The 21,723-nt window shown below is 43.4% G+C and overlaps 7 protein-coding genes across 7 annotated transcripts; 4 read left to right on the plus strand and 3 right to left on the minus strand.

The window, feature by feature from the left end:
• Positions 1 to 490: 490 nt before the first annotated feature.
• Positions 491 to 3,805, plus strand: BcnoxB. The gene is made up of 4 exons (XM_024691346.1): positions 491 to 1,035; positions 1,156 to 1,550; positions 1,604 to 3,135; positions 3,196 to 3,805. Exons 2-4 carry the CDS (start codon positions 1,372 to 1,374, stop codon positions 3,228 to 3,230), a joined length of 1,746 nt encoding a protein of 581 aa, XP_024547116.1. The 5' UTR covers positions 491 to 1,035; positions 1,156 to 1,371; the 3' UTR covers positions 3,231 to 3,805.
• A 2,352-nt stretch (positions 3,806 to 6,157) lies between these two features.
• On the plus strand, positions 6,158 to 7,534 carry BCIN_02g04940 (hypothetical protein). The gene has a single exon (XM_001546669.2). The coding sequence runs from the start codon at positions 6,417 to 6,419 to the stop codon at positions 7,173 to 7,175; it is 759 nt and encodes a 252-aa protein (XP_001546719.1). The 5' UTR covers positions 6,158 to 6,416; the 3' UTR covers positions 7,176 to 7,534.
• Positions 7,535 to 8,435: 901 nt separating this feature from the next.
• BCIN_02g04950 (hypothetical protein) lies at positions 8,436 to 9,302 on the plus strand. The gene has a single exon (XM_001546670.2). The coding sequence runs from the start codon at positions 8,520 to 8,522 to the stop codon at positions 9,087 to 9,089; it is 570 nt and encodes a 189-aa protein (XP_001546720.1). The 5' UTR covers positions 8,436 to 8,519; the 3' UTR covers positions 9,090 to 9,302.
• A 1,154-nt stretch (positions 9,303 to 10,456) lies between these two features.
• Positions 10,457 to 11,391, plus strand: BCIN_02g04960 (hypothetical protein). Its single transcript, XM_001546671.2, has one exon. It carries the CDS (start codon positions 10,532 to 10,534, stop codon positions 11,144 to 11,146), a length of 615 nt encoding a protein of 204 aa, XP_001546721.1. The 5' UTR covers positions 10,457 to 10,531; the 3' UTR covers positions 11,147 to 11,391.
• A 2,378-nt stretch (positions 11,392 to 13,769) lies between these two features.
• On the minus strand, positions 13,770 to 16,519 carry BCIN_02g04970 (hypothetical protein). Its single transcript, XM_024691347.1, has 2 exons — positions 15,788 to 16,519; positions 13,770 to 15,726 (listed from the first exon to the last, which is right to left on the minus strand). The coding sequence occupies exons 1-2, from the start codon at positions 15,985 to 15,987 to the stop codon at positions 13,950 to 13,952; spliced, it is 1,977 nt and encodes a 658-aa protein (XP_024547117.1). The 5' UTR covers positions 15,988 to 16,519; the 3' UTR covers positions 13,770 to 13,949.
• Positions 16,520 to 16,757: 238 nt separating this feature from the next.
• Positions 16,758 to 19,640, minus strand: BCIN_02g04980 (hypothetical protein). The gene is made up of 2 exons (XM_024691348.1): positions 19,041 to 19,640; positions 16,758 to 18,974 (listed from the first exon to the last, which is right to left on the minus strand). The coding sequence occupies exons 1-2, from the start codon at positions 19,456 to 19,458 to the stop codon at positions 17,008 to 17,010; spliced, it is 2,385 nt and encodes a 794-aa protein (XP_024547118.1). The 5' UTR covers positions 19,459 to 19,640; the 3' UTR covers positions 16,758 to 17,007.
• A 131-nt stretch (positions 19,641 to 19,771) lies between these two features.
• BCIN_02g04990 (hypothetical protein) lies at positions 19,772 to 21,686 on the minus strand. The gene has a single exon (XM_024691349.1). It carries the CDS (start codon positions 21,382 to 21,384, stop codon positions 19,876 to 19,878), a length of 1,509 nt encoding a protein of 502 aa, XP_024547119.1. The 5' UTR covers positions 21,385 to 21,686; the 3' UTR covers positions 19,772 to 19,875.
• Positions 21,687 to 21,723: the final 37 nt, after the last annotated feature.

Here is a 21,723-nt window from a genome sequence, read left to right on the forward strand (position 1 = left end):
TGGGGCTTGGGTGGTTCTGGTTTCAGTTTTTTGCAATGCATGCGAGGCTCGCACGCTCGCGCAGCGCTCTGGGCAGGTTTCGGGCGGGGATTTCTGGAACGAAGATGGGATACGGAGGCTTGGAGCTTGCCACTTGGAGGGTTTCGAAAACGGGGTTGTGTATGGCATGGTAGAGGTGTGGTGAGGGGGATTTGGGTGGTTTGCGGGAAGGAAGGGTTGGCTTGGTGAGAATGAGGATGAGGATAAGGATGAGGATGAGGATGAGATAGCATATGACTTATCATCAGATTGATTTCAACATCAGAGCCTCCATGTTCTCGTAATCCGTCACATGTTCATTCGATTGGTCAACCCAAGCAATCATCGATCGAATGCGTGAACGGGTGAACTTCGCATCCTTGATGGATAGGATAATAACTGCTGCTCACCTTCGCGCTTATTAAGGTTATCCGTAACAAATTTAGAACCCCATATCAAACAGACCAACCACGGCCCCTCTCAACCCATGCAACATCTCCCTCCACCCTCCCCTCGACCATTTACCTCTCCCACATACCTTGCGGCAATCCTGCTTGAAGAATTTTCCATCTCTCTCACGTCCAGGAAGCTGACGAGACTAGTCCGTAAAGCCCCTAGTCATCTATGGCCACCACTATTACTGTTTCGAAGCCCCTCTCTCTGACCACCCATTGCAACGCAGAGACGCTGGTTTCTCGACTCTCGAACCCATGAGACTGAATTTGTTCTATCCGTTATGCTCAGACACATCCATCCGGATCTAGTTGTCAGGCCATCACATCCTGTTCCCCATGCATAAACGTGATGTTCTGAATGTTTTGTGACATTACCTCCCATCCTCCTTCTCCTTGGCAGAAAGTTTCCTCGTTTCTTCCTCTCTGCTCTGAACACCTCTTCTCTTGGATTTCTCTTGTCTTTTCTTTTGGGATCTCTGCAAAGTGAAGCCATCCAACTTTCGATACTAATTCGCTGTTTTTTTGGGGGACAGCCATCGGTGCAGGCATTGATTACATACAGGTACGTTTTGAATTTGGACGCCGAGTGTCTTGTTGATTGTTGGGTTACTTCTCTTGCAAATACGTCGCGAGTGGGAATCAACTCTTGTACTGACAATTTTGGGGTTTCTTTTTTCAATAGGCTTTTATCGTTTTTTTACGTTCATTCAAATAATTTTCTTTCGTTTTTTACGATTACTTTCTTTTGGGAACTTCTGTCTATTCAGCAGGTCCTGAATCATATTACCCTTTAATACTACAACGATACCCACGCGTAATTTGGAAGGGAAGGAAGACGGGAAGAAAATTTTCTAAAAAAGACCTCCAAAAATTACGATTCCAGGTCGCAACGTTTAAGATGTCTGAAAAGGCTTATGATAGAATGAGTACGGGGTCGGTGAGGGTTTCGGAGAGATCAAGATGGCCACCCTTGACAAGAATGTTGATGTCTGGTGAGATGACGGCGGAAATGCCGAGGGAATTGACGATGAGGGAGAAATTCGACAGATGGATGGTTAACGAGGGATATCGACGATTGTGGGTTATCACCAGAATCATGGGAAGCATCGAGTTACTAACATGCATTTCAGTTTCGTCTTCGTTTTCGCTTTACTCCATGTCATGGTTTTCACATTCGGATTTTTGAATTATCAGCTCAAGGATAGTTTCGGTATTGCACGAAGTACATTTACCGTCACCTATGCGATTGCTAGATCCGCTGCTTTGACGCTACATTTCGATGTGGCTATGATTTTGTTCCCGGTTTGTCGTACTTTGATCTCTTTGGCACGTCAAACTCCTTTGAACGGCATTGTACAATTCGATAAGAATATTACTTTCCATATGCTCACAGCTTGGTCTATTGTATTCTTCTCTTGGGTACACACCATTGCGCATTGGAACAACTTTGCTCAAATTTCAGCAAAGAATAATCTCGGTTTTGGTGGTTTCCTCCTTGCCAACTTTGTTAGTGGACCCGGATGGACTGGATATGTTATGTTGATTGCTCTCATGGCTATGGCTATTACTTCATACGAAAAGTATCGCCGGGCAAACTTCGAACGTTTCTGGTATACCCATCACTTTTTCGTCATCTTCTTTGTATTCTGGTCCGTCCACGGAGCTTTCTGTATGATTCAACCAGATACCGCACCTTACTGTGTCAGTGTTGGTACATCGGCTATTGGTGTCTTCTGGCAATACTGGATGTATGGTGGTTACATTTACCTCGCTGAACGTATTGCACGTGAAATCCGCGGGAAGCATAAGACCTATGTTTCGAAAGTTGTTCAACACCCTTCCAACGTTTGCGAAATTCAAATCAAGAAAGAGAATACAAAGACAAGAGCCGGGCAATATATCTTTTTCTGTTGTCCCGAGGTCTCGATTTATCAATATCATCCTTTCACTCTCACATCGGCCCCCGAAGAAGATTATATTTCTATTCACATCAGAATGGTAGGAGATTTTACTAGAGCTGTTGGAAAAGCCCTTGGATGTGAATTCGATAAGCCAAAGGATGGCAAGGGAGGATCTCAAGTTGTTGGTGTTAATCAAGGCTCACCCGGATCTGATGGAGCTGATTCGGCTATTCGTCGCATCTTACCCCGTGTCTACGTTGACGGCCCATTCGGTTCCGCCTCTGAGGATGTTTTCAAATTCGAAGTCGCTATGCTTTGTGGTGCCGGTATTGGTGTTACTCCCTTCGCCTCGATTCTTAAATCCATCTGGTACCGCATGAACTATCCTCAAAAGAAGACGCGTCTCGGAAAAGTTTATTTCTTCTGGATTTGTCGTGATTTCGGTTCTTTCGAATGGTTCCGTTCGCTTTTATTGGCAATCGAAGCTCAGGATATGGACAACAGGATTGAGATTCACACGTATTTGACGGCTAAGATTAAGGTGGATGATGCGACGAACATCATGATTAATGATGCCAATGCGGATCGTGATGCAATTACGGGTTTGAGAGCACCAACCAACTTTGGAAGACCTAATTGGGATATGATTTTCAAGAGTGTGAGAAAGATTCACAGTCCCAGTGAAGCGGGTGTGTTCTTCTGTGGTCCAAAAGTGTTGGGTAGTCAGTTGCATATCAAGTGTAATATGTATAGTGAGCCTGGTTAGTACTTTCCAGTTATCTCCTTTTTAGCATTGATGCAGTATACTAATACTAGAGTAGGATTCAATTTCTGCTGGGGCAAAGAAAATTTCTAATTGTTACGACAACTTCACGTGCCACTGGGTACGATTCAAAGGGCAGCTGCATGCATTACGAAGCAGCTTGGCTTCGTTTATTTGACATCCATCTTATATCCATAGATGCATAGATATACCATTTTTCATTCATTTCTGAAATACCCTCCTTTTTGAGCTATTTTCTTTCCTTTACGGGTTGTGTGTGATGGGTTTGGGTTTGATTTGCATTGGAGATGGAAAGGAAGGTGGAGGAGGAGAAGGGAGAGGATATGTTTATTAGATTGGTTGGTTCATGAGAAACATGGATGGATGAATGGACGATGATGCGCAGGGCGCAAGATACCAAACAATGGATGAGGAATATATTATAATATATTTTGATTGACATTGATATGGCTGTTGTTTTTATGCATAGTATTAGGATATAGAGATGGCAAAGGATTTATTTGTATTAATAGTAAAAAATTATGATTGCTTTTTTATAGAGATGAAGATTTGAGATTTGGATTTTTGAGATTTCGAGGAGGGAAGTTTATCATTTGTTAGTTTACATAGTTGATTGTGGGTGGTGATTTGAATTATGGAAAGATTGAGTGTGAGTTTCTGGGTCTCGAGAGGTGAGATTACATACATACGTACCTTACGTGGGTAGTATGTTGGATTTATTGTCTTGCCTGCCATATATGAAGGGAAAATGAATGAATGACTGAATAAATACTCACGATATTTGTATAGTCAGGAAGTATGCAAGTTCGATTCGCAAGATGTGTAAATCGTCGCAGTAGTAGAGTTGTGTATTTTTGGGCTGGGTGAGGAATCCGTGAGATCACATGATTGATATACGGCCCCTGAAAGATAAGATTATAGATTGGTGATTGTCACACGTGATGGGGTGAGAAGTTGATAAGACCTATATCTATCCTGCTGCTGCCCGTTGAATCAATCGTATCTCTGAAGTTTGCAAAATGTTCTTTTCCCCATGCCTATGTGTACCCTTGAGCCAATTGGATTTTCTCCCCTTTTGTGTAGGTAGATAGGTAGGTAGGCGAGATTCTACAGCTCTACAATGTACAATGTACAGTTCTACAACCACTTCCCCTTAGATCACTTCTAGGGGGTTGATTCTATATATATTGATTGGAAAAGAAGCTTAAATCCTTCTCTGGAAATTGGCTGTCGTTCAGATGAATATCATTTATCGATTCCCGGGATGGGTGGGGTGGAAGTGGAAGATATTCTATTTGACTTTCCATCATTTGAGGGCGTGTTATGCAGAGTCCAAATACGAGCAGGTATTGTGTACATGGTCCGATTTTTCGGATTTCCTGCTCTTTTGGCTCTCGACCTCTTTCTCATTTCCTCCAGGCTTCTTTTGAGGATACTTTTGTTCGGATATCGTTCTTTCTTGTGAATGAATGTGAGTGTCATGATCACTTGTTCCGAATCACCGTTTCATATTTCGGGGTGGGGTTTGATGTCCAAGCACATAGATCTTGGCATCGGCAGAACGCGCAAGTGAAGATTTCCCAGGATGGTCTCGGTGTAAGATTGGATGAGAACCAATTGGGGAAGCCAAGCGCAGTGCCAAGACTACATCGAGGTTTCGAAATCGTCAGTTGGGGTGGATGATTTTAAAATGAGAGATGGGACGGGAGAACAATGGTGGCTTGAAGGGGAAATGTCGTCAGGGGTGACGATCATATATTTGAAGAAGCCATGGAGAGATGAAGTGGTGTGAGCTTGTATCCGAGTATTGGAGATCATTGGATTATGGAGATGTGTTACTGCATTGGGGGATTGTCGGAGGGATAAGTGGACGTTATGACTACTTGTGGAAAAGTTTTGGAGCAAGAATGGATGCATAAAACAAAAAAGGATCATGGAGGACCCAGGAGAGCTTGGATCTTGGTGGGGATATACAGAACTAGGTACGAAGTACCTACATGCCACAGTCTCACAAAGTCTGCACGTCTCGGAGCGCATCCATTCAGATATCGAACGCCGGTCTTGGTATCCCTCTTCTCGACATACTGCCAGGATGAATACTGTATATCGCGAACGAAGGCTCCGTAAACACGACGGAGCCATCCCGAGAATGGCGATTAAGCTTAACGGCGTCGTGGCATATTGATTAACTTTTTCTCTACGTTTTTTTTTCCATTCCTGATGAGGAGGGAAGATTTTGATTGGGTGGGCTTAGCAAGTGGCAAGCCATGATAAGTTCAGTTGAATGAGACAATGCGTTAGGTGGATATGCAATGATTGGATTTTGAGAGGGTGATTGAGATATATGAAGATGGGCGAATTCCTGTTTCGTTTCAATTTCCCCTTGGTCTGTTCGTCTGATCTTCTTGTTGTATTATTTTGATATTACTGGTTTTGTGGAACTTTTTTCTTTTTATTCCAAGGAGAGATTATTTATGAGTGGGAGATTTTAGAACAAGATTGGAAGAGGGGATTCATTCATTCATTCATTGCATATATTATTACTGTATCTCTTGACGAGATTAACTTTCTGGGAATTGGAAGGGGAATTTCTTCCTTGAGATATTCTCTGTACGGCACTTGCAACGTATACTACACAACTTGTACAACTTCTTTATCGACTCGACAGGCTCGAGCTCAAGACATTACAGCATAACACTGCACAAGGGGAAATTATCTGATAGATATCTCTTTCTCCATTCTTTCAACAATCACTGCAACAAACAAACCCACATTCTTTCAACACCCGTTTCAGTTTCTTCGAAAAGAACATTTTCTTTAGGAGAGGGGGTTAAGAATACATCATCTCGACTAGACCTATCACGAGCATCAATATCACAAGATCACAACACAAGGTCTTTGTGTGAATCTTCACCCACTGAGAATCAGATTTCTTTGACTCAGCCTGGGAACCAAATCATAAAGTTATTGATATAGCCTCGGGGCTTGGAACTTAGTTTGAACTTTCGAACTGATTGGAACTTCTTCTTATACTATTTTGGATACTTTGCATTTTACCTATTCAGTATTGCTGGATCAACTTTTGATTTTCGAACTCGCAAGAAATTACTTTTGTATTGCTGAATAGCACATCATTTTTACCTTTCAGGTTGATCAATCGGTCCGATCGACTTTGTACAGATTTACTTACGGGGAACAATATACATACCCTACCCACTCGTTACATCAGAGCCTTCATAAACATCACATCGAGCCACGATGTATATTCCACGCCTTTCCTCCGCCCTCAATACCCCATCCCTCACCATCCGCGCAGAATCTCCCCCTACTTCCATCTCTAGCAAAGGATTCTGGCAGGTGCAATTTAACTTCTGGGGGACCATCCTCGCATTCGTCGTCGCCATCGCCATTATCACTGGACTTTTAACATGGTGTTTAGTATGTCGCGGCAAGCGGATACAGAAAAGACTCGCCAAGGCCAAAGAAAAGGAACGTGAAGAGGAAGAGAGGGCCAAGAATGAAATGATGGGAAAGGTTTTGGGAGGCGGCGCAAATGGGGTTGCGAGAAGCGGAAGTAAACTGGGCGTGGGAAGAAATGGGACGGTGAGGAAGAGTGAGATTAGCAGGCCGTTCCCGGCGAGGACAGAGAGTTCGGGGAGCGTGGATTCAATGGATGAGAAGAGGGAGTTAGAGATGGAGTATGAGAGGCAGAATCAGAGGGATAATCACTGGTCTGAGAAACAGGAATGGAAAGGGGAGACCGTGGGGACGGAGAGTCCAGTTCCGTCGTATCATTCGAGGAATAGAGACGGGGATGATGAGAAGAGCGAGTGGAGGGCGGAAAGTCTGAGAGGGGGTGATGCCATTGGAAGTGGAAATGCAAATTCGACAAATCTGCATGGAAACGGAAATGGAGAAAATGAATGGCATAGAATTGAGGTTAACGGAACGGTGTATATGGGCAGAGAAAGAGGTGATTCGGCGTATCTGGAAGATAAGGAGATCAAATTTGTGTAGGATTGAGTGCGTTATTCATTGCAGGGTACTTGGAGTCAGATTGGACAATTCACTGGATGATTCATACATACTGACGAGGTGTCATGTGCACTGAATTGAGCTATCCCTCATTTCTGTATGGAATTTTGAAGTCTCGATGGAGAGTTTGATAGTCTGGTGCGGAAGGAAAGGAAGGAAATGGGAATGGGAATGGGAACGCAGGAAATGATACCATAGGAATACGTTTGGAATTTGATAGCGGAAATAGAATAGCTAGCTAGCTTGATAGTTAAGCCAGAGTGATGGTGCGATGCACACATCCTTACTTACAACTACACATCTACACATACATACACATATTAATTTCTAATCATACAACATCTAGAAATAAGTCTGAGTGAAATTTGGAGTGTCAGGATGTGAGCTATTGGACGGTGAGGAGAAAATGCTTTGGAGAAGAAGTTTTCTTTGCGTGTATTGTATGTGTATATATATGTATGTACATTCAACTCTATGTCTGGTTGCGTAGTACCAAACCCCTACACTTTGATACCTACCTATTTGGTTAGCCTGCGCCTTTTTCTGCATACCCAAGCAGTATTTACAGACGCGAGTCTCGAGGATTCCGACGCTCTCGCTCTGATGGTGAAATGAAATTCAACATGGGATAAGAAATCCACGGATCAAAAAGAAAATGAATTCCAAAGAACGCAAATTTCTTGGACCGCTTACAACGATCGATTGCTAAGAATAAGAATGACGAATTACGAATCTCTTTCTTGTCAGGGACACAAGAGATCTCTCTCTTTCTCTTTCTCTTTCTCTCTCAACAAAGCATCTCTTTCATAATAACATCAATCTCTCTTCTCTCCCGCTCTCTTACAAAGACCCCGCCGATATAGATAGATAGATACCTCCTTTCTCTATTGTCATTATCATTATCATTATCATTGTCATTATCCCTAATACAAAGACCTTTATCGAAGCCATCCAAACCATCCCCATGAAAGAGTCCTCACAATGAAAGATTCTAATTTCCTTCTCCATTGTATCTGCGCGGAAGAGATGCACATAAAGATAAAGAGTCTTTATCCCTATTTTGTGTGATTCTTAATCTTCAGTTTGGCGGGTGTTATATATATACATATATATATCTTCCTGTTCTCGCATTTTGGATTTCGGTATACGATAGAACAAAACGAAACAAAACAAAACAAAACAAAACAGAAAAAAAATATAAAAAAATAAACAAAATCAATCAATAAACAAATGGAATAGAAAGTCAGCCATTTTACTTATATACACATTACTACATACTGCATCAGCCAACGAAGAAACAAAAGTATAAAAATACAAAGATACAACATGGCGCCCGCACCACCCCCACAAACAAGCGCCTCAAGCGTCCTCACCACATCCATTCCAACACCCCTCCCAACCCCCATCGCTAAAGCCATCGAAACCGCATCCGCGTCCCAAATCCCCTCCATCGAGATCCTCCCTCCGAAATCCACCTCCGCACCAAAAAGTATCCCCACCTCCACCTCCGCCTCCACCCCCACACTCTCCACACTCTCCATATCAAAAACCAGTTCTATCATTTCCGGGACGACGACCGCATCAGCGACAACCGCCGCCGATAAGGGACTCTTTACTAGTCCCTCCGGGAATCTTACTGCGGTTATCACGATGATTATTGTAGCGGTGTTTGTGGCGTATTGTGTGATTAGGTGTTGTATATGTAAGGGGATGCGGAAGAGAAAGGAGAGGAAGGAGTTAGAGAGGGAGAGGGGTAATTTGGAACGCGAGAGGGTGAGACAGATGAGGGAGAGGGAGGCGATTGAGATGGCGGGGAGGATGAGGGAGAGAAGTAGAGAGAGGATGAGGAAGGATGGTTGGGAGGATGTGCTTTTGCATGGGAGACATGTTGGTTAGGTGGGAGGATGAGGGGGGTTGGAAGGTAAATGTGCAGAAGGGTGGATCAAAGTATGGAGTGTATTGATAGGTAAGAAAGAAGAGGAGGAGAGTCAGTAATTTTAAAGGGTAATAGAGCAGAATGTCTGATAGAGGGAAAGGAAAGGTAAGATATAATTATACAGGTAAGTCCCCATCCCCAAAAGGTAAAGTAATTCACGGGCAAGTCGTACATAGTAGATGGCATCTGAGTCTTGAAGGCAATGTTAAGTTAGCCAAATCAAGTTATTGATAGACCCGAGATTTTTTCGAGCTGTATTGATGCGATATAAATTGTTTGACGTGAATACAACAGATTCAAATTATGACTTTTATCAACCGAACCAGCATCTAGAGTGCTATCACGAACCCGAAGAGCTTTCTAACATTAGCTCGAACTTATAGGGTCTAAATAGAAACAGCATACAACTTGAATGAGATATCATCATTTGCTCTTCCGATAATTTGTCTGGACCGATCGACTATGTACTACACCAAGCTCTTTACTTTGCCAAACTATAGATTGCCAGACGCAATATTTAAGTCTCTGAATTCGCCAATGTGGTGTTGAATATCTCGTGAGGGCTTTGATTTGAGAAAGGTCAAGAGGTCAATAATTGAGCACTTTGTGTTTCGTCGCTAAATATGGTACACATTGAAAATGGAATGATGGATCTAAAGTTTCGTGTAGATAAAGATGTAAGAACAGGATGAGTACAAATCCTTGTGATGAAATCTGACAGTCTGAAACGATCAACGCCATCGTAATAATCCCATGCCTGACAATCCCCGTCCACACAAGAATAATCAATACCGTTTTCCAAGTCTGGAATCCTATCAATTATCCGGTATTCAGTGGCGACTGATAGCTTTATGTACCTATCTAGGTAGGTACTAAGCATAGATTTCGGCACCGCCATATCAGGCACAATCTGACCCGAATACCACTATACTGACATCCAAAGGCAACGGATCCGGAAGCACTACAGAACTAACTGTAATCGTAAGCAATTTCGACGACAGTTCACGAGGAGCACTATGAATCGTCGATTCTATATGCGACAGTCGTCTAATTTCGCGGATACGACGGAACTTCCAATTGCCTTACAGTATTCGTTCCATAAGTGCCATTTCTGCCTTGCAGTAAGCAGGGCCTTTGCAATAAATTCCGATTTTTACGAGAGTTCAACATGAGTTATTGGTGCACCCGGGGACTACGCCGTAAAAGAATGTTCCTGTAGGCAGCTGTGCCGCAATTTTGACCAGATGCAGATTTCCCGAAGGCAGCAATGCGACCCACACCTCAATGAAAGTCCAAAATCAAGAGTTTAAAAAGAAAGGTTGCGCACGCTGGTGTGCAATATGAGTAGCAATAGCTTCGGGAAACAGACAGACAGAGTGGCAATTGTTCAATCGAAGACAAGATGGTCAAGCAAGCAGAACCTCAAAGTAACCCCATGCCTAGCATGCCCACAGGTGCCTCCAGCCAAATCTTAAAATCGACCGGCTTTCGAAAATTTTCTGCTGTGGCCATGATTATTCTTCTTTACACCACTGCAACTCCGTTCAGCCCAATAGCATGGCTCACCTCCTCGATCGAAGGCTCGTTGTTCCTCGATCGACTTCTCGCCGGCGCACTCCTCTTCGCAGCCATGTATTTTCAATGGCAAGTTGCGGTACAGACTTATCCCGTTGCCATAGTTCTCCCCACTGGGAATCGCACAATGATCTCAAACGGAAAGATCGTACAATCAACTGGAGATGTGATCTGGATATACGAGCCTTCGAAATATTGGCAATATGTGTTAATGGAAGGGTTGGGATTGATAGCGGTCGAAAGGGCAGGAGTAGAGCTTATCAGGAGGGGTGTGGTCAGTGTGGTCATCGCGGCATTGTGGATAGTCGGTTGGAGTGTTACGCCAGAGCGAACAAAGAGACAAGGGTGGGAATACTTGAAGAAATTTTGGTTCTGGATTGCGCTGGATGAGATGATGAGGGTAGGACGGGGTGGTAGCGGTATGAGGAGAAGGAGGTGGTGAATGGTGGATGGTGGATGACATGTCATGTCATGGTATTTGTTGATCGAGAATGTTGTGGATTATGAGTAGAAGCTGTAGGCGGAACAAAAACAACTGAAGGAGTTCAATGAGGAATGTTCGGATTTGGATCAGCGATGGTTCGCATAGGAAGAAATCAAGGAACGCAATGAGCGTCAAATGTAGAATACCTTTCTAGTTCAATATATATATATATATAATTTCTACCAACAGTTTTGTATTCCGTAGACGAAGACGAATCTGATCAACCCGGCCAAACGCTTGTAATCACATGACACCGACAATTTCTTTCCAGCAAGTCCAAGAACACTAGTTCTCTTGACAATTTATTACTATGCACTTATCAAGAAGCTAGATACAAATTTTCCTTAGCCACATGGCGAAAAGACAAGCGTGTTTTTCGAGAGAGTGACGTGAAGTATGCTAGGCTGGATCATTGGATCATCGCCATCTTGATTGAAGCAATGTATTTCAGGAAAAATGATTAGATTTTCCGGGGGTTGGAAAGTTTACGGCTTTGACACGCCCACCAAACAACCTCAATCATTGCGCTGCAGAATGGCATCAAAAGTCTGAGCCTCCACAACATCAAACTTCAGGTCGAACTTTTAAGCAAGATACTTTACGATATCTTCATGGTTCTAAGAGGCACAACACTCTGTTGGGGTGAACGTTTCGTGTGTTTCGCAGCAATCTATTGATTCGACATCTTCGGAGCATTTTGCAGATTCATTGGAATGCCCCTTTTCGTCAAGTCTTTCATTTATCAGAATTCTCATCAACTTGAGCAATCACCTCACACCTTCCTTTCAATCTCTTCTTGTTTCTATGGGGTTTCTCTTGTCCTTTCTTTCATCCTTTCTTTTCACCAGACGAGCCAGACATTTGATTTCGTGCCTTCTTCTTGGTGTCTGTCTTCTCGGCCCTTTTTACCGCAACGAGATGCAATAGTTCCACCGAAAGGTCTGGGCGATGATAGTGAATTGTGTCTTCGATGACCTGGTCTAAGTTGTGCCATAGCTCCCAAGACTCAAGAGAAATCATGTACATTTCACGCCCATGTTCGTAGAAGTCGGGTCCACCTTCTTCGCCATGAATTTCTAGAGTAAAGGTGGTATAAGAGCCATCTTCAAATGCGATAGGATAAAAATTTGTTCCATACCGTGCTGTATGTGAGACAACAAACTTCGACATCGGCTCCGCGCTGGAGCATAATTTCGATGACCTGGAAAATAAGATCCGTGGTATGGGAAATAAGATTGGGAAATTCATTACGAAAATTGTCCAGAATTGAGGAGGTATGTATAAAGTGAATCCAAATTTACCACAAAGTATGCCCGTGATACAATTCATTTAAATTGGCGTTGTTTTCTAGCAAAAATACCAGTATTCTCAACCTGTGATAACCTGAATGATTGTGGAGCGGGAAAAAGGGCAGCACCGCCAGAGGAGGATCATATTTCAGTTGTATCATAGATGGATCTGATGTTATCTTCATCACAACGTAAGAATGCAAACCACTTTTAACACATGCTGAAATCAAGTCCCTAGTATGCCATGAATCCGCCCTATAGTCTTTGGAGACGTCCCGATTGAGGGCATTCTCGTCATGGGTGGTACGACTAACAGGAGTACAATCGAAAGGAGTATACTCATAGTGATATATATACCCTGTCTCAACTGACTAGTAGGTCGCAGACGATATTCTTCGCAGTCCCGGTGAAAGCTATAAAATTCGGAGACTTGAATAGATGTCGCGACTTTTACTGCTTTTATGCGTTTGCACTAAGAGAGGAAGGGTTGCGTGAGCACGTGACATCAATTTTCTTCTATATGCCCAGGAAAACTGCTGTAGTTCTCATGTGATAGATATTCACAGACTTATTAACCTAAGACCCAAGAGCAAATGGAGAGTTCTCTCTGAAAGAGAATTAGCAGGTCAATGAGAGAAAGTTCTCTCACAGGCTCATCCAGAGTAGATGCAATCGGCGAGCGAAGTATTGCAAGCCTAGAATCATCTTGAAGAAAGAAAGAATCTGAGTTGGCAATAATTTACATTATATATCCAACCTCAAATTATACAATCGATGGATTGAAATCGGGTTTACAAGAGAGCGTGATTGAGTACTAGCAGTTGTATCTATCTCGCGGCGCAACCAATCCGTCGCAAAATCCGCAATGCTTGGATTATCTTATAAATCTCAAAGTAGTACTGAGGTAATCAAACTTTACACTCTTTTGATATCATACAAGTTGTGAATACGCTTCACAAATTATACCCAAGGTATCTAATCTAAGCACGTTTTTCATTGCCATTTTCCATCTCAACATCCAATTCCACAACCCCCTCTTTCTTGTCGCGCAATAATCTTTAGAGACTCACCGGGAAAAGGCTGGCATGACGGAAATCCATACTTCTGATGCCTTTGATGAAATTTTTATGCTTTCTGGAACGAAAGAATGAATGATCGATCAATTCCACTGATGCATAGCTCGTGATTCCTTTTGGTTACGCATTGTGTACCTAGTCAACCAATTGAAACACCCGTTAGAGAATATATAACCCTAAGACCCTGTGACATTCTCTTTAATGACGTAGGACTCGTGCTAATCATATTTGTTACATCCCTCTCAGGCCACACAACAGAATGCGAGCTTTTAGATGTGCCCAAACAAGATACTTACATATTTTTATTATTCTGTAATGTAGCTGCTCTTTTTATACATATTAGTCCTACAGTATGTTGCTAATTTTAAAATACATTGATATCATCCATGTAAACCCTCAAGGGGATGCTCTAACGGGCAATTCCTCGACCCAGCCCTCCGCATCCCCCAATTCCACACAAGTTCCCGTCCCTCCCTGCCCTTGTTCACTCCTAGGACTGCCACTCGTTCCCCGTCCAATATCACTCCTGGGACTACCACTTGACCGTCCCATATCACTTCTCGAGCTTCCACTGCTGGACCTCCTTTCCCAATTCACCGATCCAATTAATCTAAAAATTTGATTTTTATCCTTCGCCGCATTCCGCATATGACCATCCCCAATCCTTTCCGAGCCATCCCCCCAAACCGAACCGTCTTTCTTCTCTGATGCGCATTCATCCCATTCCGCAAACATGTCGCTATCCCACACTCCCTCCCTCATCGGTTCCCCATCGCCATCTTTGTATGATCTCAAAAGATCTATTGCCCTTTTCCGGATCGTATGGTCATGGCACCATTTTGCGGCAATATGTAGAGGCATTACGACACCTTGTTCGAATTTAAAACTCCCAAGTTGTCGTTGATCTTTTGTTTCGTCAATAATCTTCTCAGTAATAGCCAATATACTTTGATATTCCGGAATTATTGCCATGTGATCTGGCTCCGGTCCGCCTGGCGCAATTTTCATGATTATATCCATCGCGATACTCTGAGCTCTTAATAGATTGGCTCCGGCAACTTGATCGGTCTCAAGCGGTGGGATTCCAGAACAGAATAAATCGAAGGCTGATGTCCATCTAATAAGTGATTGTGCAATTTCGTATTTAAGGGCCCTTATGTCTACTACTTCAGGAAGGCTATATTCCTCTTTAAAACTGTTCTTAGCGATGATTGCGGTGGAAGGATCGGCTTTTTGGGCGGCAGCAAGTTCAGCTGCTAGGTATCCAAAATGTATCGATCGTCTCTCGATTAGCTCGAGGTATAACCGGGCTTCCTGCAAGTCGGGGAAAATGCTAGGCATGTTTTGTATTGTTTCGACTGATTCGTATATTGTCTCCTTATGCTCGTCACTCGTTCCAGGGTCTCCAAATGTTGCAACTTGTTTGTCAAGCCTGAGGAAGGCTTGAACTAATTCGTCTTCAATCACCCCAGAGTCCGGAGAACAGAGGCCTGCTTTGTAATTTTTACCTCTGTAATTTCTTAGCCACTGGCGCAATATTTTGACGCCACTTCTAGCATGTGTAAGAGCAGTAAAGTCGTTTCCTAACAACCATTCAAAACAGCATACTAAAAGGCAACCGATTAAGGCCTTCCTTGGACCTTCACTGGTTTCTAATTTTGACAACCCAACACTCATTGAACGAAGGGCAAGCCCATATCTCTTGACAGCAAAAACTCGCATTTGCACTGCTTCATCTGCATATCCTCTGGATTGGACATCTTTGGACTCAGCAAATGAACCAATTGCAACTAGCATCTCCCGAAGATAAGATTCATCGTGCGCAGCTTGCATAATGATGCGATCCCATAAAGACGAGGAAAAGACGCGACTTCGACTCCAAGTCACGGATATGCTTGTCTTGGTTAAATATGTTCGAAAATATCGTTCTTCCGATTCATCTCGGAAGGGCAATCTCATCGACGGCGAGGAATGTGGCGATAGTTGTTGTGAATGAGATGACTGAGGCGATAATGATATTGGCGATACTTCATCAGTGCGAGGGAGAAGTGGCTTGGGGTCGGGTTTGCGCCGATTTATAGAGATACGAACGCCATATCCTTCACATGCTACGCCAAAAACCTGACATCGATTGCATTCGGGTTTTCGCTCGTCACATTTGATTCGCCTTCGTCTTTAAAAGCAGATGTATTAGTGCCATCGAGCCTCACAGTGCCGACGAAGCATCGACTTACTTGCAAGTTACGCATCCGGACCGAACCTTGGGGAGATTAGGCCGCTTCTTGGCTTGTCTTCCGGAAGTGCCATTCAGTTGGGCCGAGGGGTTCATCTGAGCTTTATTGTTGTAAGGAGTGATAATTGTGTTGCCATCAATTGGGCTTCCATCAGAGGCTTGAAATTGGACGATATACCCGATGGGAGTGTTAGGCGCCATTGCATGCAATATTTTCTCAGTGAACCGCTTGACTTGTAGTAAGTCTCCAGTTGTCTCTAGGAATTGTCTCCAGATTTACTCGAGTAGTCTGATGATATTCAGCCTTAGACCAGACGACGGGGTGTCTTGAGTTAAGCACGGCCCCCTTGATTATGGATCGACTAGCCGCCAATGGGATCACTTGTAGATATTAGACACGGAACGGAATCCGAGAATTCTGCTGGTGCCGCCAGTCTGGTAATGTCTATAACGGGAAAGGTAACGTGTGTTATCGACGCTGGTGCTAGATTAAGCCATTCGAAACGTATGTGAGATAAAGATGAGATGTAAGTTGACATCTAACGGGCTCAAGACAGGGCTCCAAAATAACAAAAAAGCTAGTGTCCCGTGGAAGAGGCGTAACCACTTCTTGGTTCCAGAAATCTCGTCTAATAGAGGATGGCATGGGTACCGAGGCATTTCTATCAATTTCATTTGTTGTACAGGGGCGTTTCATAGTCAATTGCAAGGCCCCAAAATTGGTGTATTTGACTTTTTTACATCCAAGGCCCTGGATGATGGAACCATGATAGGAAGGAACTAGTCTTGATTATCTCTCATTCCGGTTGGGGTTATATCTATTCGGGGTCGATGGACGAAATGAGCTGCACACTAAATAAACCTTAAAATCAATGTTCTACTCTGTACTTGAGTAATTCCAGTTTGATAATCAAATGCTTTCAATGTTCAAAATTAGATTTCAGTTTGACAATCAAAGATTGCTAATATTCTGGATCAGCTGGGATATTCAAATACGTTGACTATTTCAATTCCATTTGGATGTTCAATTATGAGTTTATAAAATCCTGTTTGTGTACAGTTCATATTGTTCACATGTCTACATGGAAGGATACTTCCATGACAGTACAGAATCCTCGCGCCGTTCGCCACATTTAATTAATATCCTAGCTAACCGTTCGAGTGAACCGTAAAGCGTTTAGCCTTAGAGGATCTGCAAAGACGCTCTGTGAAGATAGTCCTTTATACTAAACGAATCGTGCTTCCGTTTGGGAATTCTTTTGGTCTCTCTTGCCACAATTTCGCGATAAGTTTTTCCATTTGAGAGACAGGCGGTACCGTCCAAGAATACTCACCCCTTTTTTCTGCCTTTTTTGCCTCGGAAAGTGTCTTGATCGGTTTGCCTGTAGGATATCCTTTAGACCTTTGGACCACAATTGCGCCGACTCTCCGATATTCATTCTCAACATTTCCGGTTGATTCGACAAGAAGAAATGCTAAACTGCCGTCTAGATTAAAGCTACTGTTATCTTCAGTAACGCCTTCGATGTACATCAGGAGAAAGGCGCCAAATTTTTGGTTTGGATGTGGAACATGTTGCTGCTCGAATTCAAAGCTTGCATGATCAGCGTCATTTATCCATTCATGAATGTACTCTTGAAGTGCAGGCCATGATCCAGTAGAATAAATCTTCTCCGTGGCATCGTTACCGAGCCTTTCTTGAAATTTTGGGAGCGGCTCAGGAGGGTCAGAAAATCTCCAGTAATAATCTGCCAGGTTGTGAATTGGAAATAGAACTCCTTTCATGATCAACGCGCTATCTGGTTCAAGGGGACCAAATATATCCGTCCCTGAATGATGGAGTTGAAGATCGACTAAGGCTGCTACTTGATGTACGGTAGCATCCGCGAATGGGTATGGATTTAGTTGTGCGCTTCCGGCATCGATGCTTGCCCAGGACCACGAAGGAGCTAAATAAGATCCACGCTTCTTCCAATCAACATGTGTAAAGAACTGGTTGTCAATTTCATACTCTGATACTTTGTTCATTTTCCCCAATGCTCTCCTGTTCCAAAGTAGACTGGGAATTATGTAAGATTTCCACATCCCGGAAATGTAAGTATCTTTGGTAATCATCGAGAACTCCCGAGCGATACCGGATAGAGCCGGTAAAACATCCGTCATGTATGTCAGATTCCTAGCTGAGAATTGTTGCACCATTTCAGACCATCTCAAATACGGATCCATGCCCCAATTTTCCTGCATATTAAGCCCTGTGGCTGCAAGTCTTTTAGAAGGAAAGCCTAATTTGGCTCTGCAATTATTAACTTCCGAAAGAAGAGTATAAGACTGTAGAGACAAATTTTGTATGGCACGACTCATTCTGTTTGTTTGTTTCTTCCTCAATTTGTGTAAAAGATCTTTACTGTCGTAGTTTTGATCCAAAAGTCCGATATGGCCACTCTCATCCTCCGTATGATAGGCACATTCCCATGTCATTTGATCTCTGCCATATGATAATGCCCGTGGTGACAGTAGCCCTTCCTGGAACGTCCAGCCACGAGTAAACCAAGAACTAGACTTCGCAGCCTGACGAGATATGTGAGATACCAAGCGAAGTGAGACGCTGGTATTGGTGTCCCAAGGTAATTTACATCTTGCACTGGCTTGTACATTTTCTGGGCGAGGAAAATGCATTCCAGCGCTAGTTGAAGTGGAATTTGCTGCGACAATTGTGACTGTTGCACCTGCGTAGACATCTCTCATCCGCCCGGCTTCAGCTTTCCAATCATCTGCGCTATCTTGACGGATGCACAAAGCATCAATCCACACATACTTCAAACCGAGTTCCCTTGTTGTCAAAACTGCATCACGTAGGGTAGCCGGAAAATCTTCCACCGGGATACCACTTTTAAGGCTTTGATATGTTGACTTTTCCAATTTCAGGTAACCATTGCCACCCCATAAATAACTAAGGGCTACCCATTCAACATCACCACGATTGGGGTTTTCGTCCAAAAATGGATTAGTGTCTGAGGAACCTACATCAATGAGGCGTGTAGGACATCGAGTTTTAATGGGCCCACAATCCTTATGATCTCTTGAACAGACTCTCAACCATTCTTTGGCCAGTTTGTAACACTCTGGAGAATTTGATTGAGCGAATATTGGCCTTCCGACAAAAGGGCTTTCCCGATTTGCGGTACTATCTGATATCAATAGTTCAGTACATTTGAAACAATGAGACGAGAGCTACAAAATGCAACTGGACCTACCTGCAGCTGCAAATACTTCAAGGTTGCACAGGTTTCGCGGAGAACTATTTGCAGGTCGTTGAGACACCAAAACATAAGGACTCTCACGTTTTGTGACACTAGAACTTCCTGTTCCAATGAAAATCTGACCCTGACCAGTTTCATCAAGCCACTTATCTACAGTTATATCGTGCTCCTTCTTTGATCGAGTTGTCCATATCAGAACACAAAATTCACATCCAGCCTCTGAAGAAGCTTTTAGAGCGGTCGTACTCATATGATGTTTGTAAAATTCCGGTAGACCAGGTCGTACCTGCAGATCGACGTTTTTATACCCACTTATTGCTCCCTTGGCTGATGTCGCATTTTGAGCGGCAGAATCCAGGAAGAGCTTTCGAAGATCGAACTTTTGACATATCTCACAAAGATCCGGTGACATGATAGTAGTAATAATCGTTGTTCTTCGAGAAAATCATACGGGCGCCAAAGAGTTGCTCATCTACGTCGACTTATAGCAGCTGACAGTAGGCGCTTATGTCAAGTTATGCGTAAGACAGCTGAGATCCGAGCAGGGATTATATTCCTGCAACATCCAGCCCCCAAATATAATTGACTGAACGCTGGTGCGAATTATACACGAACCGCATGCCAGAAAGAATAACGTGCAAAAGGGACTAGGTACTCTGGCGTCAAATATCAGATCCATATATTTGAAAAAAATCTTTCTGACATCCGAATCCAAAAAAAACATATGGATTCTAGGGGAAGGAAGTTGTACCATGAATTTTATCGGAATGCACCGTGTCTCGGGTGTGATGAGAGAAAAATCAACATTACTTTAACATATTTATACTTCTTAATACCAATTATGACCATCTTCTCCTTTCACTTCATTCTTTGGATTGAGAGACAAGATCCTTTGCGCAGGAAGTGTAATACCAAATTGCGATTCAAATGTTCCAGAAATTGCACGCCCTTTAACGGTATCGAATGAATCATAGCCCTCGAATTCACCGTTAATCGCAGCCCATTCTGGTGATAACGGAGAAGTTCCATTACCTAAATCGCTCCACCTTGTCACAGTCATAGCTTGCTTGAATCTGTTGACTTGGTCGGTCCTATCCTCAGCAAATTTAAGCTCAACCAAGTACTCTGTTGGGCATCGTGGGCATCGACGCAATGGCTGACATACAGAACATTGAGAGGACATTTGACTTTTCTGATTTGCAAGTGAAAAAATAGCATTCGGGCTGTTTTTCAATGCCGAGGAAGTTGTTTCTCTGCGTTTAGGTATGTGCCCCAACGCACATTTACATACATCCATGAGGTCGCCATCCCTCCAATGAGCGCAGACCGAGAAGTATGGAAAGTAATCCTCGCGGGAATACAAAAGATTTCGCTGCGCACTTATAGGAAGATCTGGCTCTGGAAAGCATTGACTAATCACACGCAAGAGAAGATGGCCCTTGTCAACATAATATCGGCTTTGATGTGACCAGGTTCCCGTGCCCTGGGCTCCAAGTTGAGGATCTTTCCAGCGTTTGGATATCGATTCTACTGGAATTCCATGGCTTGGAGAGTAGCGATTTGATCGTAAGACAAGCTGCACAAACGAAAACGGAAGGGTGTGACCGACAGTCAGCCGAGTCCTTGGGGCGACCTGTGTTAGAGCATTTGGACATTCGAAAAGATGATTTATGATATGTGTGGCTTTCAAACGTTCTTCGCCTGGTATTATGCGGACATGATAAATTGCACAGGGGAAACAAAGAAGATGATTAGGAAGATCACGGTCCATGTGAACCAAAAACTCAATCCTGTCTCGATGGTTTTCTGGAAGATCCAAGTCATGCCATGGCTTACGTCCAACTCGATCGAGAAGTGTTTTGCTTGAGAAAGCAAGACTTGCTGCATCACTAAGTGACAGATATCCCACAATAAATCTCCAAATATTTGAAGGTAAACTGGCTACTGCGAGCTCTCCGGGGGGGCGATCCGGATTATCCATACCGTAAGCTTCATGCATAGAATCAAAAGATCCCACGTGGGCTAAGCCGTGAAGCAATGCGGTATGATCGACTCTCTCTCCAGTTTGCTCATCGACTGCCCCATCGAATGATCGACCATTGGGGCGAAGATATTGAGTGGCCTGTGAAGCCCCTTTTCCTTTTGGATTGGCGGTCTTCGGACGAGGCTGCTCTTTTCTCAATTTATTCCGAGATGGTTTGAATCTTAAAGTATTGACGGTGCTCCCTGCATCTGACTCGGCTTTCAAGTAAGCCGACTCCCCTTCATCTGACTCTGCCTTCAGTCTGTTTCGAGAAGCTTTAGGGCGTAAAGAGCTAAAGAGCTTACTGAAGACCATGATACTTGGCGCGATATAGATATTTGATACTTTCGAGATTACAGTGACACTAGAATTGGCAAATTTGCTATCCAGGAAAATGTACAAAGACAAATAGAACAGTAAGAAACGTTAGCACAAGGGACGGGACGCGATGTGGTCGCGCCGGCAGATCCGCGTGCTGAGTCAGGCAATCTCCGTCCCAGTTACCGCAAATAGCTCCAAAGTTAGTATGTGTATGACATCAATAGCAGTACTTGAGTCTTGAGTATACTTAGTGTGTCCTTCATAGGTTTTCTTAGCAAGAAAGAAGTTGCGTTGTCAGTCAGACGGGTGATTCTAAAATAATCTAAAAATCAA

This window comes from Botrytis cinerea, chromosome 2, assembly GCF_000143535.2.
Source record: "Botrytis cinerea B05.10 chromosome 2, complete sequence".
Classification (NCBI taxonomy): domain Eukaryota; kingdom Fungi; phylum Ascomycota; class Leotiomycetes; order Helotiales; family Sclerotiniaceae; genus Botrytis; species Botrytis cinerea.